The sequence below is a fragment of the Zeus faber genome, assembly GCF_960531495.2.
Source record: "Zeus faber genome assembly, chromosome: 11".
NCBI lineage: Eukaryota > Metazoa > Chordata > Actinopteri > Zeiformes > Zeidae > Zeus > Zeus faber.
Genome location: NC_137205.1, coordinates 5,443,550 through 5,461,041, shown reverse-complemented (window position 1 = coordinate 5,461,041; position 17,492 = coordinate 5,443,550). Strand labels below are relative to the sequence as shown.

Below are 17,492 nucleotides of genomic sequence, written 5' to 3'. Positions count from 1 at the left end.
ACTACTGCTGCCTGACAGCAAGAAGGTCCTGAGTTTGAATCCCGCCTGGGGCACTCTGTTCAGGTTACTTTTCTGCAGATAAGGGGCCTTTCTGTATAGAGTTTGCATGTTCTCCCAGTGCTCACATGGGTCTCTAACATTAAAAGGACCCCAATTAGAAACACACAGAACACTTTCCTGTCCTGTCCATGACCACAACATTGATCCAGCAGCTTAAATTGGTCCTTGGGTGCCAACGAAGTGAGAGCTGCCCACTGTTACTAGCTGTTCCTGGAGGAAGGACAGCAAGGATGGAAAAATGCAGAGGACAAAATTCTTCAGTCACCACTCCCTACATGTATGTTTGGGTCGCCATGATTCCCTGCATGCGTGAGTGTTTTAAGTGCATCGCAGCTGGAGGAAAAAATTACTGTGTGTAATTAAAATAAATAAATAAATGGGGGAAAAACAAAACACAATCTCTCATTGATATTAAGACTCTGCCCATAACAGGTATTAATGAATCTGAACTTATGTTAGAATTTTTTGCTTCATTCCTTTTTCATTCTTCATTCTCAAAGTCATCGGTTAGTTGCGTTTGATACATTTATATTTGGTATGGACAGAATCTTTATAGAAATAACCAAATACAGTAATATTGTTCATTAAAATTGCAATGTTTGAGAATTAGCAAAATTGGCCCGAATTAATTTTACTCCCCAACCTTTGGAATTTAATTACAGAATAAAGCAATAACAACAAAAAAATAACCCAAATAATTTTGAAATTGATTATTCTAGACAATTAAAAAAAGAAACATACACAGATACCAATTAGGAGAAGATTTAATAAACAGCACAAAAGGTTGAGATTTCCACATGTACACAAAATCATAAATATCCCCAAAAACTATAGTTTCAACCCACTTCCTCTTACGGGACCAAAGTCATTGCAACGTGATTATAAGCCATGTAATATAAGCCAGACATGAATAAACCATTTTAAACTCCAGATAATCCATCCACAGTATTTGAAGACAAGATTTCAGCCAGGTCTGTAGAATCAAAACCCAAAATAAAAAAAAATAAAAAAGAAAGAATTTGTTCCTTTTACATTAAACTACCCCACTCCATCCATAGGCCTGTCATCCAAAAACTGCTCCATCACACCCGAGGAGATATTTACACACTGCACCTTCCAGAAATATTATTTTACACCGGGGGGTTGAGTGATGGAAGCCTAAAGTCAAAACGTAAAATGAATCATTCAGTTGGTGAAGACAATCTTTTGGAATTGGGAGATAAGATGGGAGGACAATTTGAATTAATATATTTAGATATCGTTTAACCGATAACCTTTTGGGTTCTTCTCAATGCATGTCTTCTAAAAGTTATGCAGTATATGCAGGTTATTATCACAGTGAAGTTCCTCCATTTACCTCTTTTCATGACTGCTCCGGTAAAACCACTGACTTAAGTAAAAATAATAAAAACAACTTCTAGTGGAATCAAGATATTTCCGGAGATTTTGAAACGGAACTGGCAAGCTAAGACTCATGACTGTTAAAACCTTTTCATATGTGGGGAAAAAAAACCAAAAACAAAACAAAAAAAAACAACTCAAACTTCAACCCAAAAAAAACCAAACAAACAAGAAAACATTTTTTAAATGCGATAACACATTTGATGCTCCATCCTTAAAAATTCTGTTCAGGAAAGCCGCACCGAGAAATAGTCAAAGACGGAAATAAATAAATAGATCTAATAATGGGGGGGGGGGCTCCAAGTTTACAATATTAAGGCAATGCAGTGGCGTATTCTGGACATTTCTCGCATGGAATTCCAGACATTGAAGAGAGAGAAAGTTCAGAGTTAAATAACCGGATTATATGAACATTGAATGAGCAATGAATTTGTGACAAATTTTGCGTTTTGCATTCCAGATCAGTGATCCGACAGCCGCCCTACAACGTGGAGCGAGGTGTTACTGCGCAATCTTTCGTAGAACAACATTTTTGTCTCATATATATATATATATATATATATATATATATATATATATATATATATATATATATATATATAAGAAAGTCAGTGCAATACTCAAAATAAAGTAGCCTCTGGCCAAACCACTAAAATAAAAACATCTCATTCCACTGCTTATGGAAGAGACTAGAAATTGGTTCCAGGCAATTAAAAATAGATTGTTAAAGACAGAAGGAGGAACAAAGGGTTAGATTATGGGTGTGTGTGTTTGGGGTCCAGAGAAGACATCTGGCTCTAGTGAATGTAGGCCCTGTAGACGGCAGACATGTCGTTGTCCGACTGGTCCAGTGCCTTGGCCCTCTTGTACACCTAAAGAGGAGAGATACCGTGAGGGCTTGAAGGTAACATGGAATATAAAGAAGGGTAAATGCCAACTTCGCAATACAAAGGTCAAAGTCAACAGAGGCCTATCTTAGAGGTAGAAACGACACTGTGAAAGATAAGCAGATTCTCACTGTCACTGCTAGCTTGTCTTTTGAATTTCAGGAGGCAAATGGCTTATTTGTCAAAAATGTAACTCAAAGAAATGGAAATGAGTGCGGGACAAGGGGTTCTTCAATATTGTTCTTAATTACCTCCCATGTCTCCTCTTACCTCATTAGCAGCTGCTGCCATCGGGGTAGGGTGGTTGGCCGTGTCCCCCATGGAGATGGCGAGCCTGAGGTCCTTCTGAATGTGTTTCAAATAGTAGTCTGGCTTGAAGTTGCCCTGCAAAATGTCTGAGACAGCAACAGGAAACAAAGTTATTGACTGGAGCAAATCACTGTTCAAGGTAACTGATTTTCAACAAATCAGGGGTCCTCTAACTTTTTCAGCCCAAGGACCCCTTGGTGGATAGAGAAACACATTTTTCAATAGAATGTTGTGTTGCATTTTAAGCCTGGCCTATATTAACATATTTATAGTGCCCTATGTACCCATTTATATACTCAGTTATGATGCGTACGGTTCGTGTGTTTTTAAATAATGTTCTAAACCCTGGTTAAAGACCACCGCAATAGATTATATTTTAGAGTGGGTGTGTCAAATTATTTATAACATTATAAATTATTATTTACCTAATTTTAACTAAGTAACAAAGTGGAAAGTGGCATGGAGCTGCACTCACTTTGGCATTTTTGGTCCACAAAGGTGCTGGCCATTTGTCCCTGGCAAAGGATGTCCAATAAGGTTTGCTGTGATTGGCCAGTGGCTTGAGCGAGGGTCAGTCCTTCGGCAATGGTGGCCATGAAACTGCCCTGCACCATGTTTAGAATCAGCATCATCCGCGCTGCGTTTCCCGCCTCACCTAAAAAAAGAAGAAAAAAAAAATTAAAGCATACACACACAAGTCTTTAAGAATTGTATCTGGATTACATAACCGGTAAAAGTGTGACTAATAATGAGGAGACAAAATATTAGTTCATAGGAATATAGAGCAATAGTTAACAATTGTTGCTGCTTGCATCTTAAAATCTTACATTTTTGTGCCGAGTGGAGAGGTTCAGAGCTCCTACCTAGAAAGAAGGACGTCTTGCCCATGGCCTGGAAGCAGCTGCTGCAGTCCTCGTACACGCTGCGGTCGCCGGCGGCGAGAATGACCAGCATCCCCTCGTTGGACAGCTGCTGGCTGCCGGCCACGGGGGCCTCCAGGAAGCGCCCACCCCGTGAAGTGATTACCTGCCAATGGGGGAGGAGATGGTTGGAGGTCGCGGAAGCGAATGGAAGAAGGTAAAAACACACGTGGGCACTGGACGTACCGGCACACTGTACACACTTTTGCCTGTTGGCGCCTTCAGAACAGTCTAATTCCAATTAAATGGTCCACTGCAAAAGATGCTTCCCAAAAAAGGACATGGTAGCCAGACGTGCCTCTGAAGGAAACTGTGGAGATGGTTTGGATGCGAACAAACAAACAAATAGGTTGTTTGTGTCGCAACTCGGTTGTAGCGGGTCCAGTTCTACATTAGCTCTTGGCTGATTGTGAAAAGTTATGTGAGCGCCGTGAAATAAGTTTTATTATATTTTTTAACCCATAAAGAGATAGTGTTACTTTCGAAGTGGAGGTTTTTGTTTACTTTTAATTTAAAGTTGTCAACCATGGTATGATATTTTGATCAAATGCTCCTTATTCTAAAAGCTAAAGGGTCATTCTCATGTTACCACCATAAAACATGTCGCCAATGAATTGACACACATTCAGAGAGAAGGTGAAATAATTCATTAAAATATTAGCCTGCTAAAAATAGGTGATTGACACCTTTCCCATCGCAGGAGAAACGCCGTTATTTTCTGGTGCATCACATTGGACGTTATGTTGGAAAAGGGGCGCGTCATGGTTCCACCGTGATTAGGAACAAATCAATAGAGGAGACAGCAACATAAACAAACGACAGAAAACTGTAAAACTTGAAAAAAGTTTTTTGAGCCAACAACCAATACTAACGTAGATGCAGCATGGAGCACCGGCACAACATTTCAGTCCCCCATGCGGAAAAAAGTAAATAACTTCTGATTTTGGATTCTAAATGGGATACAAAATGATAGAATGATACACAATATTCCTGTCTATTCATGCGCCAGCGTCTGGAATTTCAACGTGACGCATCGCACCGGTAAAGGGGCCAAAATTAGCGGGTCGACCCGGGTGCCGCACTCAGAGAGGATGAATGTATATTCGGGGCAGCCCCAACATGCCATCGCATGCCAGTTTGATCCAGATCGGTCCATTATTGTGGAATAATTTAGTAAAAAATGTTTATTTTATTTTTTATCATCGCCGCAACGCATGCGCAATTGACGGCTCGTGAGGTCACATGATAGCACTGCAGTCTAGTGAATGGTCAACAACCAGGTCCTCACCAACATGGCAGCACATGCAGATGTAACTGAAATCAGAGCTTTATGGATGTCATGGATCTGATGAACCCCACAATCTGAATAAGATTTGAATTCGGGTCAGTTCAGTTTCATCTTGATCTGCAGTTCCGTATTGTGGTTAGAGTTTGTGCTCAACAATCGCAACCCCACTTAGATGGTGTCATAGCGCATGCACAAGTTGACAGAGGACACAAACTATAGTGCTATCACTGCACTACACTGCAGTGCTATCACAGCAGTGTAGTGACATATGATTACACAAATTATACAGATTAGACTGAAGGAATATTACATTTTTACATTTCATTTAGCAGACGCTTTTATCCAAAGCCACTTACAATTATTCAAACAGTATTAAACTTTATGTTTAAAAAAAAAAAAAAAAAAAAAAGGTCAAGTATTACCAGAAGATAATTGCACTAAACAAAGCGCAGTGTATTTATCATAATTTATATCGACATAAATATATGTGAGCCACCGCATACTTTAGGGTTATTTGGCAGCATTCGACTTTTTCCCCCCATCATCTGAAAGTGGAGAATCAGAGCTTCCAAACAAGGGGACACTTGTGCAAATCAAGCAAATATTGTTAAAGCTATGACTTGTTAATGACAAGGGTTTGGCAAACTGTGTTTCTGAGATAATCACCTCCAAATTTTACCCACACCAGGTTCATTCAGCCAGCTCCCAGAATGTAAATGGTGTTGACGGACAAACAAAGCCTCATGGCTAATTAACATACTGCTGAATGGGCCAATCACAGTGTCAACAACAAAACTATTTTTGTTTTTAAAAAAGCTTTTAACAGTAAGAATATACATGTTTTATAAAAGTGGAATTATTTTGGAGTTTAAAAATACAGACAACACAACAAAATGTAGAGTCTATCAATAATGTGAGTCTCGGAAAATCTGAAATCTGAAAATCTGTCACCAACCCCAACGGACTTAATCATGTCATCAACTTCTTCCGTTGTAACAACATGCTTGGTCTCCTCTGGTGTTAATTGAAAATATTCCGTTTCATGGTCACATTCAGGTTGAAATCCACTGTTTGAAATGTTCTCCAAGTCCAGAGTAATATCAGATTCAGCGTCGTCGTTCTCCGCGTTACTGTCGGAGAACTGACTATCATCGCGGAAAATGAAGTCCAATAGGCGCTGCATACACTGAATTGGATCTATTGCACTGGTCAGATTAAGGTCCGTGATATGATTTTGATCTTCCTCCACCTGCTTCTTGTAATCCATAACACAGGGAAATGAAAGTTTTCACAGACAAGTGAAACCGGATCCTCGTCTTGCTTACGGAAGAGACATCAGTGACATCAGCAATTCTTTATCATGATACATGTTGGTATACGCCCCCTCCACAACGATGTCTCGGTGTGTGTATAAAAGTAGAACGATTTAAAGGTTGAACTCTATCAAAACGGTTTCACATTGTAACTTCATATCACATGGAATATGAAGGAATGATCTTCACCTGGACGGTCACTTTAAAGGAAACAATCCATCAGCGTTGTTCAGCGTCTCAGTAAGTGAACTACGTTTCCCTGTGTAATCTAATGGGAATATTTAACTACAGGGTTTGACAATTTTATACTATTACTAAATCGAACTCCATTTTGAAAATACGTTGAGATAAAAAAAACAAAACACAAAGGAACACGAATTTGGAAAGATCTCATTTTCCTTCAAAAAAGGTTTTTTTTTTTACTTATTTGGCTGCTCCTGGCGATTTTAGAAATGCGCGAGACAGCGGGTTTTGCTTCGGTGGGTCACATATACACACTTACACGTACACCAGGACAGCACCAGAGCGAGTTCTATAAAATAAAAACCCAATAAATCACGGTATGAATTGATAGACATTCCAGAGATATCAATGTATACAATCTTCTTGAATTATAATTACTGGTAAAAAATAACCACAAGCAATTATAATACAAGGAACATATATTTGTGTATGTGTTTTGAAATAATTTCATAATTTGTTTTTGGGTTCCCTTACAGATGACTCAAAGAATCGTACAAATCATTGAACAAAAATGTGTAGCCCACTACACACAATTTATTCATTATACATCCTCTACAACTGAAGTTAAACAACCTACCTGAGTTTATTTAGAGGTTTATAAAATACATTATTATTGTGAAGGCAGTTTTCTGTTTATTCACAAAGTGGCATAAAATAATTCTGTTCCCAAAAAAAATAAAAATAATAGTCATGATAAGTAATCGTGCTCACAATATTGACTAAAATAATTATTTTAGCCATAATCATGCAGCCCTATTTCAGAATGCAGCCCTACAGCCCAAATCAGGCAGAAACAAATTAACTTCTGCAGTCACAAAATATACCGGGATGCTCCCATTGTGAAATGTGATCTGATACCAATGTTTAAAGTAAGAATTTGGCCGACACCAATGTTTTACGGTTTTCAGTGAACACAGCATCACTTCCTGCTTGGAGCACTGCAGAGGGCCATGTCCACGTCTTCTTAAATCGTGAGTGGGTTGGTGGGTGGATAGATAGATGGATAGATAGATAGATAGATGGATAGATAGATAGATGCTAAAAAAGGGCCAAATATACTATAGCGTATATTAAGATACCTGGGCGGCATGCCTAAGAAAAGTCTATGTATGATGTAGGAGCCAAAGCACATTAGACGTGTGTTCATTATACATTAATACCAGGATATTATTTATGCACAAAAATCACCCATATCCATACTGTATCAGTCAGTGATTGCTCCGGTTGCTGTGTCTGTACCTGTGACAGCTCTGTGATGGTCTCTGGGTCTACTGTCGACATCTCCACGTAGCATTTCCCAGGCCTGATCCCCTGCAGCACTCCACTGGGACCCAGGACCAACTGGAGGGTTAACAAACACAATAATAAGATATGCGATCTCCCATGATGTTGCAAAAGGTACACGGGAAAGTCGGCGAGACAAATGTCTGGTCGTTGCTTACGTCTCTGGCAGCCTTGGGGTCTGAGACACAGGAGAAGGTGACGTCACACATTGAGACGACCTCGGCTGGGGTCCGACCTAGCCTGGCCCCCTCCTGGATGAACAGGTCGCACTGGAAGAAGAGATTAAATCATCACGATTGCCCTTCATGAAATTACAAGCAGTGCAATTTTTTCCAGTCAGTGAGATAAAAGTTGATTATCTTCGTAAAAATATTACATGGGGTACAGAACATTTCCAGGAAGAAAACATGCTCTTTTGACACCAATATTAATTCATGACTTATTTGAACTGGTGTAACTGGGGGAGGGAGCAAGCGAGAGAGAGAGGGAGGGAGAAGGAGAGAGAGACCTTTTCCGCGGTACGGTTCCACACAGTCACCACATGTCCCATCTTCAGCAGATTAGAAACGATCCCACTGCCCATCAGGCCGAGGCCCAGGAAACCTATCCTGGAAGAGGAAGAGCAGTGTCTGTTGGAGCACGAGGCGTGGCCCATAAGTGTACTGACATGCACAGTAATGCTAGGGTCACATCACCGGTGACAGGGCTGCAGTGTGAAGCCAAGTCGCTCTTCTTGTGAGGTCTCTGTGCCCCTGGCTTTTGCGAGCGTGTCAGCTCAAAATCGACTGGTTATTGCGGGTGCGCCATTTGCGCATTTCTTTACCAGCAGATCTTTATCGCCCCAATATGGCGACCATGCCGGGCAATATTACCCACAAAAATGAGAAAGTGAGAGTTGCGAACCAGATTGTGATTTTGAAATTCAATGCTCACTTCGAATCGGAACACCCCTACACACACTTCTACGCACCCACATGATTCACAGGATGCGTCTCACATGTGCTTAATAAAGAATTAAAAGAATTGGAGTGCACTTTTTATAAGGCCTACGATATCAATTTAAAATTTAAAAAAATTAAAAAAGGAGCGTGCTCAACCAAAAAAACATTCCATCTCGGGGAAAACATATGACGCCGCCATAAGTTCTAGGTGAGTTCTCATACCTTTTATCTGTCGGTGTGATGCTTCCATTGATGGCCGTGCTATCGGCTGCTTGGATAGATGTTGACCCAGAGTCCTATGCCACAAAAAGTTACAAAGATATCAATTGTCAATAACAACATACAAAATATAAGGTCACACATGACAAAATTTAAAAAGTGAGAATTTCCAGAAAGTTACTCTCCTGGTCAAACGAAATTAAGATATGACCAGCAAAAGGTCAAATTCAGTCAATTTTTCCTTTATTTTCCTCCACACTGAAATTAATGTCGTCAGTAATTGTGTGTCACACATTTGCACTGGCATGAAAAGCAGCAATAGACAAAGGTGATTCTCACCACCACACAGCTACAAAGTGGCGTTAAAAATGGGAAGTGAACGTAGTGACCACTAAAAATAAAGTTTTTGAGGTGGAGGACTTGGAGGACTCTATATATAGCCAATTTGCCCAATAGACGCAGAACGAGTTTAAATGCTTTTCTTTCACAGGAATGCATTACATTTTATAATACTATTTTTTTTTGCATTTTGTTTTTTAATCTTAGCACCGTTTTAAAAAGAGCTTGGTTTTTTTAAATGTTTTTGGTGCTAAAATCACATGGGAATGCAAAAAAATAGAAAACATGGGTTGCCTTTATTAAGAGCCCAAAACGAATTAACTGTACCAAAGACTAGATGAAGCCGCCCCAACTATGTACCCAAGGAATCAAGATCGGGTTAGTCCATGAATATAAATTCTTGGGTTGAAAAACCGCAAAAGCTCAATAAAGGGAAATAAAGTTACATTTCAATGATTAAAAAGCAATGCAAGAGGAAAAATACAAATAAAAGAATTTTACTTCTTCGATGATCTTTAGGCGCTTGCTAATGGGTTCCATTGACGAGGCAGGCTGCAGGGACACAAAGAATTTCAAAGGGTTTCTTCCAGAAATGTACATACAGGACTAGTGGCTCAAGTTAAGGAAGCAGAAAACGGCCGACAGAAAGAAAAAATAAAAAAAAATAAAAAATAAAAAAAGGGCCAGGAGAGCGGGAGGTAAAAAAAACAAAAAAAAAAAAAAACGGAATCAAGTCAATATTGGGCAGGTGGATTACACAGTTAAACCATGGACCCTTAACAGCTTCAACCAGCATAATAGCTTTATACACACGCACACTTGGGATGCAACGGTACACAGTACAAGCCTTTCCATACCCCCACCATGTTTCAATATGCACACGTGAACCTCGGTATTATGATATAATGTTAGAAGTCCACCGGACACGTTTGCGCAGCATACGATTGCGGTGCAGGGCACCATAAGTGGACGCTTCATATTAGATCCTCTGTTGGAGCTCGAATGGCTGCGGCATTTGTCTATTTTTACACGAAAGGTCTACATTTTTTCACCTGCACGCCCCTACGTGAACCTTTTCAATAGAAACAAGAGATAAAACTAGACAGAACTGTTTCTGTAAAGAGTGCAATCAATCAAGGTGTCCAGTTGGAAAATAACAACCCGGGATGGCCGTGTCCCTATTAATTACAAACTTCTCTTCAGACACTCTTGCTTCCAGGCGCTCACCTCACTTCCCTTTCATCGCCTTCTACACTGACTCTCCGCCGTCAACCCGCCCCCTAGACACCCAGGCCAATTATCCACTATTCTGGAAACCTCCCCTCCAATCACATGAACCTATGCAAATTATAACAACCCACCAATGAACGTAAATCCTCGTATACCCCCTCAGTGATACACTTGTTATTTACGGCAGACTACTATAAAACATTTTTTACACCTTTTAACTTTTCTCTTTCTTACATATATAGATAGCGAAACCGTATCGCTACCATGGCCCAACAACTGTGATACATACCAAACCATGGGCCCACTGTACGGTTGCATCCCACACACACATATATTCACAAATATAGGCACAAAAATATTGTTTGTATGAGAAAAAAAATACAATCGATAAATATCTCAAAATTCATAAATGTATATTATTAAGAAGTGACAGGAGATTGGAAGCAGCAGTTAGAACAGTTAATTAATAGTTTTAAATGGTAAGAAAAATATTTTGTCTTACCTTCTCAGACTGGCTGAGGAGGAAGTGATGGAAATGTGGGTCATCCTTTACAGGCTAAAAAAAAAAAATAAAAAATAAAAAATAAAAATAGATTTCCATTGGAAAGACGTCTCGAGGGGCATATGTCAACCGAGCAGACAAATCTGCATATTAAGCGATTAGCAAAATATGCAAGCTTAACTGCCACACCAAAAAGAAAAATAGAAGTTAAGTTGTTTCAGTTGGCTTAAAGGGGACCTATTATGCTTTTCCATATTTTATGACTGACACACACACTCACACTCACACACAGTCAAATAGGTAAACTGATGACAAAGTAATCACTGCTCCGGCTTCCGATCGCTCTAAACTCTAGGTTTCCAACGCCTTTTTGTACTCTCTGCATGAGCTGACGTCACAGAACGCTGTGCTTTTCTCCAAACGAAATTAAAAATAGTGCGTTTTTACCATAGATTTATTTATTTCATTTTTCTGATGCTTACATGAAACAAAATCCCCATGTGCAAGAGTCCCGGTGCACTGCAGTGTCCGTGTCCCCCTCAAGCTTGGAGCATGGCAACGAAAGTTGGAACAAACTTTTAGATTAGGCCTTGTAGATACAATATGAGATTCAGCAACTGGATTGCTTATTTCAAGCCTCAAATTTGTTCGGAAACTGATTTTGGTGGAGTGATAAGGTGATATTAGTGAAAGTTATAGAGTAAATACAACAAAACCTGGTAGTCATGCTCAAACGCCTTTGGCTCACAGAACCCAGAACTTGTGCTCAAAACCCATTGCCTCACAGAACTCGGGGTCTCGGCAGGGTGGCTCTGCCCACATAAAAACAGCCCGTTTTGGAACAAGAGAGTTATAGAATCATAATAGAATGTCTAGAATGCATAATCTGAGTTTCAACAACAAACAAAAGACATTTTTATATTAACTTGTGTAAAAAGGAGCATAACAGGTCCCCTTTAAAGAAGGCACTGAAGGGTCTGGCTCAACCTTAGGGATATCGATGCAATTCCATCACATTTGTTTCCATGGGGGGGGGGGGGGGGGACGACTAAGAGGGATTCTCTGAAACGACTCCGACTCCTGAAACAATCGCACACTCGGGACAATGGAGTTCACAGCCAAATATTGGCCATGGAGTCCCGTGTTAACAAAACTAAGTTGAAACGACCCATGACACCAAAATGGGAGCTCAACCCTCCACACACAAGCAGAGTTGGTGACATCACTAGCATTCTCCTCTGGCCTGGTTCATACTCGTCTGGTCGCGCAACGGAAAAAATAAAAAATAAGGCAGACGCCACACGAATGTGGCCATCGACGAATGGCTCAAAAATTTGATATAATTACATTAACAAACTGCCAAAGGTGTAAGTGGCTCAAAAGTGGGTTTGGGATTCAAACAGTTTCAGTGACGCTAGGCCTCAAACAAATGAGACACCTTTTTACTTGTTTTGTTTTTGCATCCGTGTACACAATTAATATTGGACGACCTGCTTTGTATACAAGAGGCAGTTCAGCACTTACAATAGCTACTAACAATGGTTTAAAAGAAGAAAGAAAAACAAGCAGGTAGTATGACCATGTCTGATCTTGCGGCGGGACGCTTGGACCATGAACCAGGCCTTTATATTGCTGTTACCGCAAAGAAGAAGCGAAAAAAAAACACCCAGAGGAGTCAAGGAAAAGGAAAGGGTAGCAGGTCCCTCAGTGGTGCTGATAAGGCCAAAAGGGGAAATTGAAATGCGGGGGGGGGGGGGGGGGGGCAGCAGCAAGGCGCGGGGGGGGGGGTTCCACCTACACTGCTTTCCCATTTGAATCCTGTGCCAGGTCCGCCGGCCAGCCTCTCAGCTGTGGACGACTCGGGGTCAGAGTCAGTTAAGTCCTTTAAGGGGAAGGTGGGGTGTGGGGGGTGGAAACACACATTTAACCTTTGAGTTCAAAAGGGTTTTTAGAATTTCAGAGGACTTTTCACATCTACTTAAGATCGGGGAAGTTTCCAGGTCAGAGATGATTCTGATCGGATATCTGTATCCCTTAAAAAAACAAAATAAAATTGACAGGATTCATCAACAGACAGACGTTGGACGCTTAGACAATGTCTCACCAAATACATTTGACTTGAAGACCCCATGAAACGGAATTAAGGGTGGCACAAAACGCTTAAATTTGATGCATGTCTGTATGAGAAATCAATGTTGAGTGGGACTTTTGTAGTAAGGAGTTTGTTTTGGAAAACAAACAATAATGACCAGGCCTTTTTTGTTTTGTTTTATGGAGTGTATACGATACACTATTGACTATTGACTTAATTTGACATTAGATTGGATGTCGTTGTGGGTCCCTTCTGTCATTGGAACGAAATGTGCTCAATTTGTCCAAATGTTGACAGTTAATTTTTCCACAATAGTCACATTTTGACGACAATGGCCAATACTTTCGTCATTTCTTATTGTAGAGGATACAGCAGAGGCCAAAAAGTCATGAAGGAAAGGGCCCACAGAATATTTTGAGCGGTAAACATGTGGTCATGTGACAGGTGGTTCAAAATGCCAGCTCAGAGGAAAAAAGGCTGTCAAAAAACAATATTTTCATCAGAGAGGGTGCCATTGGCAAATGTCAAAAATTCTATTAATACCAATTTACATGTGGGATTTATTAAACTGCAAATTAATTTTTAAGTTTAGATGAAAGGATCTACTGTACAATTTAGGTTGAAATCTGTATGCGGTGTTTGTGATATTTAATTTATTTGCTGATTGCATGAAAAATGTCCTATTGCAGAAGGAAATACAGCCTAAATTGTCATACTCTGATATCTGAAGTACAGGCTGCAAAGATTGCAATCCAAACAAGTGGTTGGCAACAAACCGATTGAAGCCAAACTGATTTTAATCTCCAAACTTCAGGCAAACTCACCAAACTAAATCCAAACGTTAGCTTGTTCAGGGGAAATAATTTGAAGACTTCCATCTACTGTCGCTTCAACACACCGTTCAAGATCAAGTACACCCCTTAGAAATTGACACTAATGTGTTGGTAATCGTCCGAGATGAAACGGGATCCGGTTGAGGCTTTAGCAATAGAAACCAGTGACCATTTAGCTTGATGATGAGCATCTCCTAACTCTGCAGCAGCCTACCAACCTTCTCAGAGGGGTCCCTCAGGGCACTGAGATCTTCGTCGTCCTCCTCCAGGATCTTCAGCGGCTTACTGGGAGCCTTCTTTGCTTTTGAATCTAATTTACCCTCCGAGCTCTGGAAAGAAGACAAGTTATTAGGACGATGTGGAACATTGAAAGTTTCCTTGTCTGCGTAGTGCTTGTGGCAAGCCAACAGGCTTGGGAAGGCAATGGAAGTCAGTGCACTCATGGAAGGAACCGTTAAAAGTAGCGATATATCAAGGTAAGGAACACATTAAAAGTAAAAAATGTTCAACAAAAGTCAATATTTATTTAGTCGGACTTAGCCAGGAGACAAAAGATAGTCAATGTTGGTAAGAGACAGGGCAGCTGCTCAAAAAGAGTGGATATTATTGGTGGAGAAACAGATTTGTTAACACTTAACGACAGCACACACACACACACACACACACACACACACACACACACACACACACACACACACACACACAGCTTTCAGGTGAGATTTCAGGATGAACCTAAAATGCACTATAACCTTTACAGGTGAACTTAATTTGACCTTCTCTAAACTTTTGAATGCACATGTCCAACTGTTCAATGTTTCAGTACTTTTTGCACAACTTGCTGTTCTCTAACAAGGAGCTGAACGGCAAAATTCACAACAGGTGTTTTATCCATGAATCGACCAATTATTTCCTGGTTCAATTACAATTGGTATTTAAACAGTCCTCTTCATCATGCTGTTCACATTTTGACATCATGAGACCAAGACGACACCTAACAACAGATCAACATTACCTCACCATTGTGAGGCTTCAAACAGGATGTTCTCAGAGGGAAGTGGCAACTGAGCTTAGAGTGTCACAGAGTGTCATCAGCAGGTTGCAACAGAGATACAGAGAGACTGGAAGAGTCACAGAAAGGCATAGAAGTAGACGTCCTTCAGCCACATCCCACACTGATGAGTGCTTCATTGTGAACAGTGCCCTGCGGAACCGGATGATGAATGCCACTCAACTCCAGGCACATTTAAGGGAGGTGAGAGGCACCCAAGTGTCACGTCAGACCATTCGAAACCGTTTACATCAGCGTGGTCTGCGTGCTAGACGACCTGCAAGGGTACCTGACCACACCAACAGGCACAGACATCATCGTCTTGCATGGACCAGGGAGCATTTACGCTGGATGAGGGACCAGTGGCCTCAGTGCTGTTCTCTGATGAAAGTCCATTCACGTTGAGCAGAAATGATGGCCGCCAACGATGTTGGAGACATCAAGGAGAGCGCTATGCATCAGCCACTGTTGTCACCAGACGAGCCTTTGGTGGTGGTGGTGTTACAGTGTGGGCAGGTGTGTCTAGTCAATACAGAACTGCCCTACACTTTGTGAATGGTACAGTGACAAGCCCATACTACCTGAATAACATCATTAATCCAGTCATTGTGCCCCTGCATGAACAACACAGGCCTCATTTCATCTTCATGGACGACAATGCTCCAGCTCATCGAGGTCGCATCACTAGGGAACAGCTGCTGGAGACTGGGGCACCTCAAATGGAGTGGCCTGCACTAGACCTGAATCCCACAGAAAACCTATGGGATCAGCTGAGTCACCGTGAGGCCCGTAACTCTGTACCCTAGAACCTCAATGACCTGAGGGCCGCCCTTCAAGAAGAGTGGGGTGCCATGCCTCAACAGACAATAAGTCGACTTGTGAACAGCATGAGACGTCGTTGTCAAGCTGTAATTGATGCTCAAGGGCACATGACAAGTTATTGAGACATTGACATTTTTTGTTGTGGTATACCCACCACTGTTGTTGGCTTTTGTTTCAATAAATTGTTTGAGATGAGGAAATCACCATTGCATGCTTCTACTTAAATGCCCTACTTTCATGATATAATATCACTGTAGCATGAACTTTTTACATTTTCCATAAATGTCACCCGAAAGCCAAATATCCCTAACTTTTTGTGAGTAATGTTTGTGTGTGTGTGTGTGTGTATGTATATATATATATATATATATATAAGAACCGAGCCCTCACCTGCTCTTTTCCCTTAGCCTTTTTGAGGAAGTCCTCCACTGCATCCACTGCTTGCTGAAAGCGCTTTCCTTTGTTTATCTTGATCATCTCCTCCTTGTGGGGGTGGTAGGGCTTCAACTGTTCCACTTTGATCCATGCACTAGATACAAATCACACAAACAATGAGTAACACTTTTAGCAGACTGGAGGTAAATACAGACAGGGGTCAAAAGGAATCGGTACACTTACTGGTCTTCAGTTCCAAAGAATTTCACAAAATGGCATTTTTTGCCTCTTGGCTTTTTCAGGTCCTTGGGGGGGCTCACTACCTGCGTTTTTAACAAGAAACCTTAAGAAGTTAGATCGCCACACACTGTGAAGCAACACAGTGTAAAAAAAGAAGATGGCCATCATTTGCTATCATATGGTATGTTACAGATTCAGAATCAGTTTATTCTACCAAGTACATTTTCATATAGGATGAATTTCTTTCAGCATAAAAAAAAGCTTAAGCACCCAATATATGTGTGTGTGTGTATATATATATATATATATATATACAGAATATATAAAATATGATTGTATGCACATGCTACGTTAAATTAAAAAGGCTGTGGCAGGGGCTGAGCGGTAGTATGTTTGCTAGTCATAAATATTCAACATTCAAGATATACAGGATTTCGGCTCACCTTTCCTGGCCATGGCGGGTAGCGACCGAGCTTCCCCCTGTGTCAAACAAAACAGACGTTACTGTACTTCAAATGTGGGCGAATTTCCATAAAAACAACAGCAAAAAAAACGGACCCTGGCTGCTGCGCAGCTCATGGGGGTGTTGGGTGAAGAAAAAAAAACACGGAAGCCCAAAGACTTCCGTGGGTCAGAGGGCTTGGGAAGGGGAAATAGCACGGAGAGTAAGCTCACAAACACCAATATAACTATTTTAACAATGTCACCATATTCACAAACTCTTTGTTTAAAACATGAGCATGTATACCAGCTGATCGCCCGTCCCCCGGTCGGCTCTAGCGTTTACTGCTACCGACAGCTCTCGGCTGACTCAGATGAGCCAACAATAGGATTACGATAAGATAACCAGCGGGTATGTTGCATTTATTTGGCAGGAGCAAGTAATAACAGCGATTTACAGAAGCTTTTCTTAATATGGATCTTGTCAGACAATGTTATAAATGGTTTCTCACCATACTAGGTCGCCGACTCTCAGATGCACGGTCGCCATTTTGCAACTTTACTAACGTCGCACTGAATCAGAGAGGAACACACCCCCCCAGCCAGATCCCTACGTCACTTCCGCCCCCTTCCCCTATATCCGGCGACCAACGGCTTAATTATTATTTTCTTTTTTATAACAATTGGTTTTTTTTCCATCAGTAT

General features: G+C 40.9%; 1 protein-coding gene across 4 annotated transcripts; it reads right to left on the bottom strand.

Annotated features, from left to right (window-relative positions):
* Positions 1-808: 808 nt before the first annotated feature.
* Positions 809-17,369, bottom strand: glyr1 (glyoxylate reductase 1 homolog (Arabidopsis)). Of its 4 annotated transcripts, XM_080008792.1 has the most exons (16): positions 17,300-17,369; positions 16,790-16,826; positions 16,350-16,429; positions 16,122-16,260; positions 14,080-14,190; positions 12,735-12,818; positions 10,937-10,990; positions 9,706-9,756; positions 8,869-8,942; positions 8,214-8,313; positions 7,864-7,974; positions 7,661-7,762; positions 3,521-3,683; positions 3,133-3,312; positions 2,619-2,743; positions 809-2,333 (listed from the first exon to the last, which is right to left on the bottom strand). In XM_080008792.1, exons 1-16 carry the CDS (start codon positions 17,335-17,337, stop codon positions 2,259-2,261), a joined length of 1,524 nt encoding a protein of 507 aa, XP_079864918.1. In that variant the 5' UTR covers positions 17,338-17,369; the 3' UTR covers positions 809-2,258. The 4 variants fall into 4 exon arrangements, with proteins under 4 accessions (XP_079864918.1, XP_079864919.1, XP_079864920.1 ...); XM_080008793.1 differs by lacking the exon at positions 10,937-10,990; XM_080008794.1 differs by lacking the exon at positions 12,735-12,818.
* Between the last annotated feature and the right edge of the window lie 123 nt (positions 17,370-17,492).

What these genes read in the sequence shown, in the direction of transcription:
- glyr1 (XM_080008792.1), bottom strand. Translation starts at nt 17,337, where the DNA reads ATGGCGACCGTGCATCTGAGAGTCGGCGACCTAGTATG. An exon ending in ACCCCAAGGCTGCCAGAGAC is followed by an intron (nt 7,763 to 7,863) that starts GTAAGCAACGAC and finishes TTAACCCTCCAG; the next exon opens with TTGGTCCTGGGTCCCAGTGG. An exon ending in TGGCAGCAGCTGCTAATGAG is followed by an intron (nt 2,334 to 2,618) that starts GTAAGAGGAGAC and finishes TCTCCTCTTTAG; the next exon opens with GTGTACAAGAGGGCCAAGGC.